At 31.1% G+C, this 11,732-nt stretch overlaps 2 protein-coding genes across 3 annotated transcripts; one reads left to right on the top strand and one right to left on the bottom strand.

Annotated features, from left to right (window-relative positions):
* Positions 1–3,223: 3,223 nt before the first annotated feature.
* LOC106758549 (heat shock cognate 70 kDa protein 2) lies at positions 3,224–6,082 on the top strand. The gene is made up of 2 exons (XM_014641468.2): positions 3,224–3,588; positions 4,170–6,082. Exons 1-2 carry the CDS (start codon positions 3,375–3,377, stop codon positions 5,897–5,899), a joined length of 1,944 nt encoding a protein of 647 aa, XP_014496954.1. The 5' UTR covers positions 3,224–3,374; the 3' UTR covers positions 5,900–6,082.
* A 784-nt stretch (positions 6,083–6,866) lies between these two features.
* On the bottom strand, positions 6,867–11,393 carry LOC106758556. Of its 2 annotated transcripts, XM_014641475.2 has the most exons (9): positions 11,242–11,393; positions 11,091–11,152; positions 10,777–10,867; positions 10,524–10,610; positions 10,274–10,327; positions 9,138–9,319; positions 8,275–8,357; positions 8,082–8,182; positions 6,867–7,404 (listed from the first exon to the last, which is right to left on the bottom strand). In XM_014641475.2, the coding sequence occupies exons 1-9, from the start codon at positions 11,287–11,289 to the stop codon at positions 7,189–7,191; spliced, it is 924 nt and encodes a 307-aa protein (XP_014496961.1). In that variant the 5' UTR covers positions 11,290–11,393; the 3' UTR covers positions 6,867–7,188. The 2 variants fall into 2 exon arrangements, with proteins under 2 accessions (XP_014496961.1, XP_022635817.1); XM_022780096.1 differs by lacking the exon at positions 10,777–10,867 and having other exon boundaries at positions 11,242–11,386.
* Between the last annotated feature and the right edge of the window lie 339 nt (positions 11,394–11,732).

The raw sequence follows: 11,732 nt of genomic DNA, 5'->3' as shown, positions 1-11,732 counted from the left end.
ATATATATATATATATATATATATATATATATATATATATATATATATATATATATATATATAGAGAGAGAGAGAGAGAGAGAGAGAGAGAGATTCTGAATTAATATATAAGGTGCATGCATAAGGATTGATTTAACAATTTTGGAAAATATTTGTCATTTTGCAAAGTGGCTACATGTATGTTTACCCTAAGACCAAATACATTGATTGTTTGCTTTTAATTGATATTGAAAAATAATAATAATATTTAAACGAGGGATTATTCTTTTAAATAATATGTAAAAAAGGGGAGTGATATTAATTATTCAGCATGTGTGCTAATTAATATAAATCCATTCTTCTATAAAAATGTCTACTTAGTATAATTTTTTTTTACAAAAATAATATATCATTTAAAATTTAAATTATATAATTAGAGGTAATTATTGACATATATTTTCTAACCGTAGTATACGATTTTTTATTTTGCAAATTTAATTCTAATTTGAGCTTTCTCCGTTCATAAATTATGACAAATTTGATAATTAGGCAATTTAACATTAATTTCCCTTTTTAATTTAATTTGTTCTTAATTAATCCGACCCAACCCAAAACATGGTTAGATTAGTTCAGTTTAAATTAAAAACGTAAAAATTAAATAACCTACATCTATCAAAATCAATTATCAGTTATATAAATTATGCCAACAAGTAAAAACACCTTATTATAATACCTTTTTCTCTCTCATTTGTATCCTATCGTATAATTATCATATAAATAACTTATCTTTCATATCTTTACGTGAAAAAAGGTTTTCATTGATATTTTTAAATAAAAAGCAGTTTTACTGATTTTGACTCAATTAACTAGAACGTGTTAAAAAAAATTGATTAAATTAGTTTATAGCATTAGATGTGTTTTAAAATACAAATATTTTCAAAATTAGGTATTAGAATAAAATATGATAGATATGCAATCAGTTATTTTTTTTATAACATAATAATATTTTTTAAAGCAATTAAAGGCAATATATATATACCACGAAATACTCATTGAACTAGGAGAAATAAATTTAATTAAAAAGTATTTTTGTAAGGAAATACTTGATGTAAGAAATAAGAAACATTTCAATTGATTACTATAAAAGGTGCAAAGTCTGAAGGTAACTAGAGAGATAAATTGGGCTTTTATTAGAAAAGGGCCTCACTTCTTGAAAAAAGGGCCTTGGGCCCACTAGAGATATTCGGGTTAGTAGTTTCAACTTTCAACATTAATGGTTTTCTTCCCACACTGTTAAGTTTTCTTCTTCCACTTCCGAAGTTTTATAAATACCTAAACTTCCATGATAAAGGTAAAAATAAAAAATAAAAAAATAAAATCTCTCCTATTATTGTTCGATCCACCTATTTTTACTCCTTCTTCTTCGTCTGCGACCCTGCACAACCACAGTTCGTATATTTTCTTCTTCCTCAACTTTCAGACGAAGATGGAAATTAGGGATGTAAGGTATAGGGTTACAGATGTGACATAATAGGATTCATTGAAATTTTAAAATCTGATTTTAGATTTTATCAAATTTTGAAATATGAGTTTATCCAATTTCAAAATCTAATTAAATTATTATCGATTTTATTAAATTTTGAAATTTGGTCAAAACATTAACTTGATTTCGATGTATTATATTAATTGTTTTCTTTTTTTAATTTTATGTTAATTTAATTTTGATGATTTTTATTTATTGTATTATTACGTATGGTATAAGTTTTTTAATTTATTTAAATTTTTATTTTAATTATTCTTTATATTTTTTTAATCCACTATGTTGATATGATTCTAACTATCTCAAGTGATGACAATCCATATTTGTTGATTTTGTATGTGCTATCCATTAACAAAACAACATTTAAGTTGATTTTGTATGTGCTATCTATCAACAAAACAATATTTATTCAACAATTTAACTATAGTCCAAAAGAGGTCATTTATCACCTTAGATTCCTCAACACATATACTCTAGTAAATGTATTTATAATATTTTAACTTCGTCAGTTGTTGTAATTCAATTCTTGAACATTTCAATAATCGTTTATAAGTATATCTTACATTATATACTTTCTTAATTGTTGTCACGATGATTAACAAAATAATAATGATATTGTGACACCTTATATGATTTATAAAATATTTTGTAAATATATAATATGAAGAAATATTACGATACAATAACACTATCAATATTTGATTAAATATATCATTAATATTGAATATTTGAACCAAGAAATATATATCAAAATATCTTTTAATTATGTTAAATTAGTAAAATATATTAAATCTTATTAAACTGTATTATTCAACATATTTATCGAATTATGTACAAATTATATTTAGAGTGCTAACTTCAAATTTATAAAATATTAACAAATCTTAAGATTAATTATATAGATACGTTTATTTTAAAAATAATAAATTATGATATGTGTATTATAAAGCTTACAAATAAGATATATTAGTAACAAATATCAAACATTTTCAATATAAAAATTTATAAATTATCACTATTATAAAAGTTAAATATATATTTAGTCTTTTAACTTTGAATATAATTTTTTTTAACTTTAAGTAAAAATTGAATATTATCTTTTTCTAAAACGATAATTGAATTTAATTTCCACTTTTAAAAATGTATATATTTAATTTTTTTTATTAATTTTATTAAGTTTATTTGAAATTTTAAACATATTTTAACTAAATTTCATTTTATAATAAAGAAAATAACTTAAACACTATCATCAAATATTTTAAAAAATCAAATAAATTTAATAAAATTTGGTTAAAATATTACCTTCAATCAATTCTAAAAATAAAACATATTATTCAAAATTTTGAAAAAAAAAACTAATTCTCATTTTCACTAAAAAGTTAAAAACTAAAAACATTTTTAACTTTTATTATAAAAATATTATTAATTTATATATATATATATATACATATATATATATATATATATATATGTATTACATACTTGATTTATAAATATATAGAAAATATTCTAACATTACGTGTTGGGTAAATAACAAATATTGAAATATGAGTGCATAGTGATAAATACTCAACACAATTATGTTATATTATTATTATTTAACAAAAAATAGAGAGACCATTTATAGTTAACCTGATTTGGTCAAAGAAGGTTATGAAGGGATGTTCCACAAAAGTGACTTAGGTTAAGGTGAGGGTCCCACGTAACGAATGGAAGATTCTAGACACACTCTCTGAAACCTATAAATCCTTCACTTCCCACCACCCTCTCTCTCAATTAACAATCAACCATTTCACGTTCTTCCGATCTCCCCATTTCACACCAAACCCTTCAAATTCTCACTTCACATTAACAGATGGCCGGAAAGGGGGAAGGACCTGCCATCGGAATCGACCTCGGCACCACCTACTCTTGCGTCGGCGTGTGGCAGCACGACCGAGTCGAGATCATTGCCAACGACCAGGGCAACCGTACAACGCCCTCTTACGTCGCCTTCACCGACACTGAGAGGTTGATCGGTGATGCTGCTAAGAACCAGGTCGCCATGAATCCCATCAACACCGTCTTCGGTAACTCATCGTTTTCTCTTCAAAACTTTAACCTAAATCTGCTGGTTTTGACATGCCTTGTATATTCTGTTCTCAGCTCTTATCTTGTTTCCCTTGTACCGAATTCATGTTTCGTTCTATTCGATCACGGGGAATGTCTATTTCTTTCTAAATTGGCAGAAAAAAGTGATTTTTGCTTTATGGGCTAGATTAGTATTTTTCTTGTATTGTATATAAGAATAGATTAAAAAAAAAACAGATATAAATAATTCAGTGTCCATCTATTAGAAATTCTTATAAATATATATTATTTGTTTTTAATAATTTATTATTCTCGTCGTGTTTCATAAAGTAGTTTTTTTTTTTTCAAAATGTAATTTTCTAAAAAAAAAAAGCTCTAATCCAAGGCATGTGCCTTTAGTGGGAAAGTTTCTAAAAAAAAAGCTCTAATCCAAGCTCAATAAAGAATAGTTTTTAACTTATGGTTTAAGAATGCTTATTGTATGTGCCTTTAGTGGGAAAGTTTTGGTTGTGATGTGATGTGATTTGTGTGTTTTGTCACTGGTTGTGATTGTTGACAAGTGGGGATTGTCATTTGGCAGATGCGAAGAGGTTGATTGGTAGGAGAATTAGCGACCCTTCTGTGCAGAGTGATATGAAGTTGTGGCCATTCAAGGTTATTGCTGGTGCTGGTGATAAACCCATGATTGGTGTAAATTATAAGAGCGAGGAGAAGCTATTTGCTGCTGAGGAAATCTCCTCTATGGTCCTAACTAAGATGAGGGAGATTGCAGAGGCTTACCTTGGGGCAAATGTGAAGAACGCTGTTGTCACCGTGCCTGCTTACTTCAATGACTCTCAACGTCAAGCCACCAAAGATGCCGGAGTCATTGCTGGCCTCAATGTTATGAGAATAATAAATGAGCCGACTGCTGCAGCTATTGCATACGGGCTTGACAAGAAAGCTACTAGTGTTGGCGAAAAGAATGTCCTGATCTTTGATCTGGGAGGTGGTACTTTTGACGTTTCTCTCCTCACCATTGAGGAGGGTATCTTTGAAGTCAAGGCCACAGCTGGAGACACTCATCTTGGAGGAGAGGATTTTGATAATAGAATGGTGAACCACTTTGTGCAGGAGTTCAAGAGGAAGAACAAGAAGGATATTAGTGGAAACCCAAGAGCCCTTAGAAGGTTAAGAACTTCTTGTGAGAGAGCAAAGAGGACTCTATCCTCCACTGCTCAGACCACTATCGAGATTGATTCTCTGTTTGAGGGCATTGACTTCTATTCGACTATCACTCGTGCCAGATTTGAGGAGCTCAACATGGACCTCTTCAGGAAGTGCATGGAGCCTGTGGAGAAGTGTCTAAGGGATGCAAAGATGGACAAGAGCACCGTTCATGATGTTGTCCTTGTTGGTGGCTCTACCAGGATTCCTAAAGTTCAGCAGCTTTTACAGGATTTCTTCAATGGAAAAGATCTGTGCAAGAGCATCAACCCGGATGAAGCAGTTGCTTATGGAGCTGCTGTCCAGGCAGCTATATTGAGTGGTGAAGGAAATGAGAAGGTTCAAGATTTGTTGCTTTTGGATGTCACCCCATTGTCTTTGGGTTTGGAAACTGCTGGAGGTGTTATGACTGTATTGATTCCAAGGAATACTACCATTCCTACTAAGAAGGAACAGGTGTTCTCTACATATTCGGACAACCAACCTGGTGTCTTAATTCAAGTTTATGAGGGTGAGAGAACTAGAACCAGAGATAACAACTTGTTAGGAAAGTTTGAGCTGTCAGGCATTCCTCCAGCTCCTCGTGGTGTTCCTCAGATCACTGTTTGCTTCGATATTGATGCTAATGGTATATTGAATGTCTCTGCCGAGGATAAAACAACTGGGCAGAAGAACAAGATTACCATTACCAATGACAAAGGAAGGTTGTCAAAGGAGGAAATCGAGAAGATGGTTCAAGAAGCTGAGAAATACAAGTCGGAAGACGAGGAGCACAAGAAGAAGGTTGAGGCGAAGAATGCTTTGGAGAACTATGCCTACAACATGAGAAACACAATAAAGGATGATAAGATCAGTTCAAAGTTATCCTCTGAGGACAAGACAAAGATTGATAATGCAATTGAGCAGGCCATTCAATGGCTTGACAGCAATCAGCTTGCAGAGGCTGATGAATTTGAAGACAAGATGAAGGAGCTGGAGGGTATTTGCAATCCAATTATAGCCAAAATGTATCAAGGTGGAGCTGGTGCAGGTGGTGATATGGATGATGGTGCTCCACCTGCCGGTGGCAGCGGTGCTGGTCCCAAGATTGAGGAGGTTGATTAAGTGGACTATTTAGTTTTAGTAGGAAATAACGTTTCTTAAGTTTGTTTGGGTTTAGGTTGCTTTAGAATTTTCATTTCACTGATTCTATTGCTGTTTTCAATTAACCATTTGTTTGCTAATTGAAAACTAGCTCGCATTAAATTAGTACTTTGGTTAATATAATTTTATCATCCAATTCTGCGACATGTTTGTATCCATAGTGTTTGTGTTTTTATTTTTATTTAGTATCATACTTTAAAAAATATCAATTAATAATATTTTTAATCAATGTTGGTTGATGTTATTATTTTCCAATTAATACTCGGCAATATAAAAAAAGTTCTCCATCAATGTTAAAATCTGATCAATTTATAACAAAAAATGACATGAATGCTATTAATTACTTTTTTTTTACATAAGTGGATTAAAAATAATCATATATTAAAAATATAATTATAACAATGACAATGAAGAAGTAATTCTCGTTGACCAAAAACAATTCTAATCAATGTTTGTTGAAAAATAAATTTAACTAACATCATAAGAGTAATGTCAATTGAAGTTAGGTAGAAAATTGTGTTTAAGTAAACCAAAGAATTCACTTCTATTGTCTAAGAATTTCTTAATATCAATTGGAAAATAACATTAGTGTCCTTTGATGATAAAATAACTAAGAAATAATCACAATTGACTTTGGATTAAAACAAATTTTCTAAGGACATTAATAAACAAACTATATCAAATTTATAAACTCCTATCTCAATTGATTATTTGATTCTTCAACCTTTGCTAAATTTCAAACTAAAATTAAGCCAAATTGACAAAAGAAAGAAACATAAGTTTGAGAATACAATAATGTTGTGTATGTTTTTTTAGTTTGTTTGATTATAAGACTAAATTACAGGCACATTGGCTCAAGAAATATCGGTTGATTAAGTGACCCTGTAACACTAAAGATTCATCAAGATAATATGAGTAACTTTAGAAATTCTCAAAGCAGGAGCTGCATCTCGCAGTTTTTAAAATCCATCAAGATGTACTCGTACATAAATCAACTTAAAAGTTTTTAATATAGTAATAAAAAAGTCAAAACCTGTATGAGCCTAACTGTAAATTTAATAGTTGAGACTGCACTATACCATAAGTGAATGCCTTGTACACTACCGGTTGATCAAGAAAAATACAGAGTCCAAGGTTAAAAGAACTAATGATACATGTGAAGATGTGCTGTCTCTTGCTAAGTGGCTGCCATATATAGAGCTGACAAAAGAATTATACAAGAAAGCAGATCTGACCAAGGATTCTCATTTCTAGTTTAGCCCACTAGAGGTCGAAACCTTATTGATGACCTCCTCTTCCATTTCAACTAGTTGACTAAAGAACATTTCAACATCTTTTGCCTCGTTCTTGAACACGAACCTGAATTCTTTCCACTGGTGATCACCAATGCCATCCTTCAAAGCTGGACTGGTAACTTTTGCCAGGACATCGAAACCCTTGCTATCAATGGACGTTACATATGCATCCTTAATACAATAATATCAGTGACGCATGTTAGTCCTTAAAATCATATAACAAGAACAGAAAAGTAAAGGATTGGATATGGTCTGGCAAGATATTTGGCACTACATCTGTAATTACCATCAACTTTGTCATCAGATGAGTGACATGAGTTGATAATTTGGTCTTCACAGTTTTAATTTAATGTTACGATGAATTATTCCTTCAACAGAAAACATAATTGGAGCTCTTTACTGTACAAAACTAGCAAACCAAGAGAAACTATAAAAGTTCTACCATAGTAGTAAAAAAAAGATAAACATGCAACACAAAGTTCCTTTTTTACTCGGTACAAGGATGTTCAATATAAAAGTATAAAATTTTGAATAATTGGGTAACCTACTTATTTACTGATTCTAAAATGGTTTGTTGCAGTTCTTCGTTATCTAAACGAATGTACCTTGTAACCACACTTGTATTTAAGATAGCAATTGAAAAACCGCGGAATTGAGATATTATACTTGGGATAAATAAATAGGTTCACATTATTGACAGTGGTTGTTCTCAGATACAATGAGGAGTGGGAAGAGTAAGAAACAAAAAAAAAGTCATATCTAGATTCCTAGGTACGGTAACTTTTCAATAAGGTCTATTTAAGACCTATTCTAACAATTATAAATAGTAATCAAGATCGTTATGTTACCTTGGCATTAGCATCCTTGAAAACAAAACAAAAAAGCATGAGGGCTGTTCGTCTCGCCTTACTTCGATTAATTCCATCAATAATCTTCGCAGAAAATTGTGCTAAATGTGCAGCATACAAGAGATGTTAGTTAATCTTTTGTTAAACAAACAAGAGATATACTTCTTTTATGCATTTCAAACCAGGTATTTACCTAATGGATCGGCTTTGGATGTTTCCAAATCTTCAACATTCACATCGAAAGTGCCTCCGTTGCCATCAATAAATGTGCAGGATCTGAGCATTAAACTCTTTCATTAGATGAAATAAAAGATTTGGAAGTTAGGTTTTGGAGGGGAGGACAAATTTTACTTCTAATACATATTTTATAATTTGATATTTTAAAATAAAAAATAAATAATATGATAGTTTACATAAAATTACTGTTTTAATCTTTTGTTTATTTTTATAAACATGAACAATTCTCTTAATTTAAAAAAAAAAAAAATCCCCTCTCCCCTCCCACTATGTTACCCAACTTCCAAAAATAAAATTTTCCAGTTTCTTTTGTAGTTTAGTAAAGTTCCTGCGACGCAGCATATTAGACCCTTTACCGGTTTTTTTTTTTTTTTTTGGTTATTCTAATATCATTCACTGTCATCATTACATGAGTAAATTATATAATACAACAAATGAATTTTATAACCCGTGAGACGCATGGAACACTGCGCACTGGTAATCTACTATTGCCAATTCACCAAAACTATATCAACTTAAAATTTGTAAATCCAAAAGTTTCACAGAAGGAAACTAAACCGAGACGGTACTAATGCTTCCTCCCACCTTGAGAGTGTGTCTTTAAGTAATTTTACTTTTGTTTTATAAGAATTTGATATTTCGCATGTTAAACTAGCATAACGACAACCATCCAGTAATCAGGATAGGTGCAGAGTCAACCTAGCCGCTAGAACCAGATATGAGCTTTTTCATTCATCCAGTGAAATAACAATTCAAGATAAGAATATATGGGGTTCAACTGAAGATTTAAGATAAAGAGTTAAACATACAGGTTCTTACCTTGTTTTAAACCTATATACAGTGTATCTTTCATTTTCTCCCAATAGACCCTGAAGATTATCACTTCTAGATGTACTGCTAGCACTAGAACTTAGTACTCCAGAAACAGTATAAGTGAACTCTTTGATTGCTTTTTGCTCAGATACTATGACTTCCTGAAGTTTTTCTGCAAGAGACTTAGCCTACACAAATATCAATAACTTGTGTAAGTCAGGAACAACTCCAGAGCAATATACAGAATTCTGTTTTTCCTTGGTAATATATGAATAGGCCACCTTTCATAATATTTACCATACCCGGTTGTAAGGCATGAACAATGTAAATTTAACCTTCCCCACTTCCAATTAGTACCCGTCAAAATGCTTGAAAATTTCTTTTAACAGAGCTTTAGATATTACAAGAACAATCATGCTCTTGGAATGAAAGCATCCATTACTAGCCCTATTGGGCTTGTATGTCCACATTAGGTAACAATTAAAACAGCAGTTATTAAATCAATTATTACGACAAAAAAACAATCACCACAACATTAAGGGAAAAATCATAAGAAAAAAATGTACACGAAAAAACCACATATAAAAATGTATCATCTTTATTAATAGTTATAGACAAGGTTTTGAAAATTCAATGTGACAAGCTAGTATTTTATTATGTAACTGAGCTTGTCCACTGAAGCATACACTTACATTGATCCCCCTGGAGATCAATTTTGCGCAATAAAGTTCCCGTATATCCGGTAAGATGATCCTAAACAAAATGCTTGAACGTGTGCAACTTTATCAGTTCAAATGATTGACATATAATAGTATTTAAAACTTTGAGAAAATTTTATTTTTAAAAATAAGGTCTATGGATCGTGAGGGAACATATAGATAGTTGTGATGATAAATCCATTAATTTTTCATTTTTATTTTACTTTTCAATAAGTAATTAAACTTATTTATAATCAAGATTGGCACAACAATAAAGCTTTACTGAAGCAGCAGCAGTTAATTGGACATGTTAAAGACCCTGAAAAAGCTACTATGCTAAGAGATTAGAAATTTTCAGTTAAAAAGGACTGGCATTGTTTTGCTGAACTGTATTAGTGAATCTGAAAAGATAGTCAGGTATATACAATGTTGGTGTGGCATTACCTTATCTTCTTTAAGAGGAAGAACATCCCCAGATAAAGCAATCCGTGCAGGTAACTGCAGCACGTGAATAAATAAACCAATTAGCTTATACTTGTATTTCCTCTAATTATATGAGAAACTGAAAGAAGACTCTATTAGGACAAAAACCCTTCATTATTGATTTTTACAATCAAGTTAGGGTATAATGAATTTCTCATATACAGAATAATATTGTGGTTCCAAAGGAAAACATGTATATTCCATGCACAACCTTTTTCAATGATTTCAATAAGGCGCCCAGTGGACCTGGATAGGGGCTGGTCACGGCAAATGAACCACGCTCATCAATGATTGTGTTCTGCATGCAACAAAAATCAAATCAGTCACTCCTGCAACTACACAATGTATTCAGATGATTTATTAACACATAACATTAATACGGTAGCCTCCTGCATTTCTTGTTCAAAAAGCTCTACTGCATATCAGGGCAACAAATCAATAGAAACAAAAAAAAAAAAACATACCACATTATGCATATCGTTTTCTGGCACCCAAAGGTATGGCTGTCCCCTCCTAACTATGTACTTAACCTTAGAAGTATAGATACTCCCTTTGCTGTTGAAATCATACAAAAATAGCAAAGCCCCAATCAGCAAAGCACTAATGCAACAGAATCATCACACGACATGCCCCTTAAATTTTGTCTCGTGCAAGTGACAGAATGAAAGAAAACCTTATGGAGCATGTTAAGTTCTGCTAGCAGTAAGGTTTGGCTTGATATATGTGAGTTGCGAATAGAGAAGAGAGAGATTAAGGATAAAGGGGGGGAAATGGGTACCTTCCTTTGGCATCTGCTTTGATAGTATTGAGGGAACCTTGCCAGTTTGATGCCAATACATTCTGCATGCATTACAAAGTAGCATATGTAAGTTGAAGTGATGCAGAGAAGGAATGTATGAAATTTGAAGAGAAAGAGAGAAAGGAATAACCTTGCATTTCTCAGCGAATGAGAAGAGCGTTGATTTGTTGCGTTTCATGGGTCTAAAGTGTGCACACCACCTGTTCGATCAAACGAGTCTATTCTTTTACGTTAGGCTGCAACCAATGCATTCCAGTCTTAAACAAATTTCTTTGTGTTTTAACAACATTTATATCAAACAAAATTCTTTATGTATAAAATAAATAACAACTATTGTGCATCAGATAAATTTCACATAATAATTTGTATATAAATTTTGGAAATTCGTTTGTATAATTAACCTAAAATAAATATAAAATAATTTGACAATTAAAATAGCAAATCTAATCATTTAATAGATTGATGGAAATAACTTGATTGATCATAATGAAATATGTTAAAGTTACTAACATTAAAAGTTATGAAATCATCTTAGGTTAAATTTAAATATAATGTAACTTCGGTAGGATAAGATTGTAATTTGGTCACTTTTTCGTAAGTTCACTAATTTTCATATATTTA

The sequence above is a fragment of the Vigna radiata genome, chromosome 4 (assembly GCF_000741045.1).
Source record: "Vigna radiata var. radiata cultivar VC1973A chromosome 4, Vradiata_ver6, whole genome shotgun sequence".
Lineage (NCBI taxonomy): Eukaryota > Viridiplantae > Streptophyta > Magnoliopsida > Fabales > Fabaceae > Vigna > Vigna radiata.
This window is presented reverse-complemented; position numbering and strand designations above follow the sequence as displayed.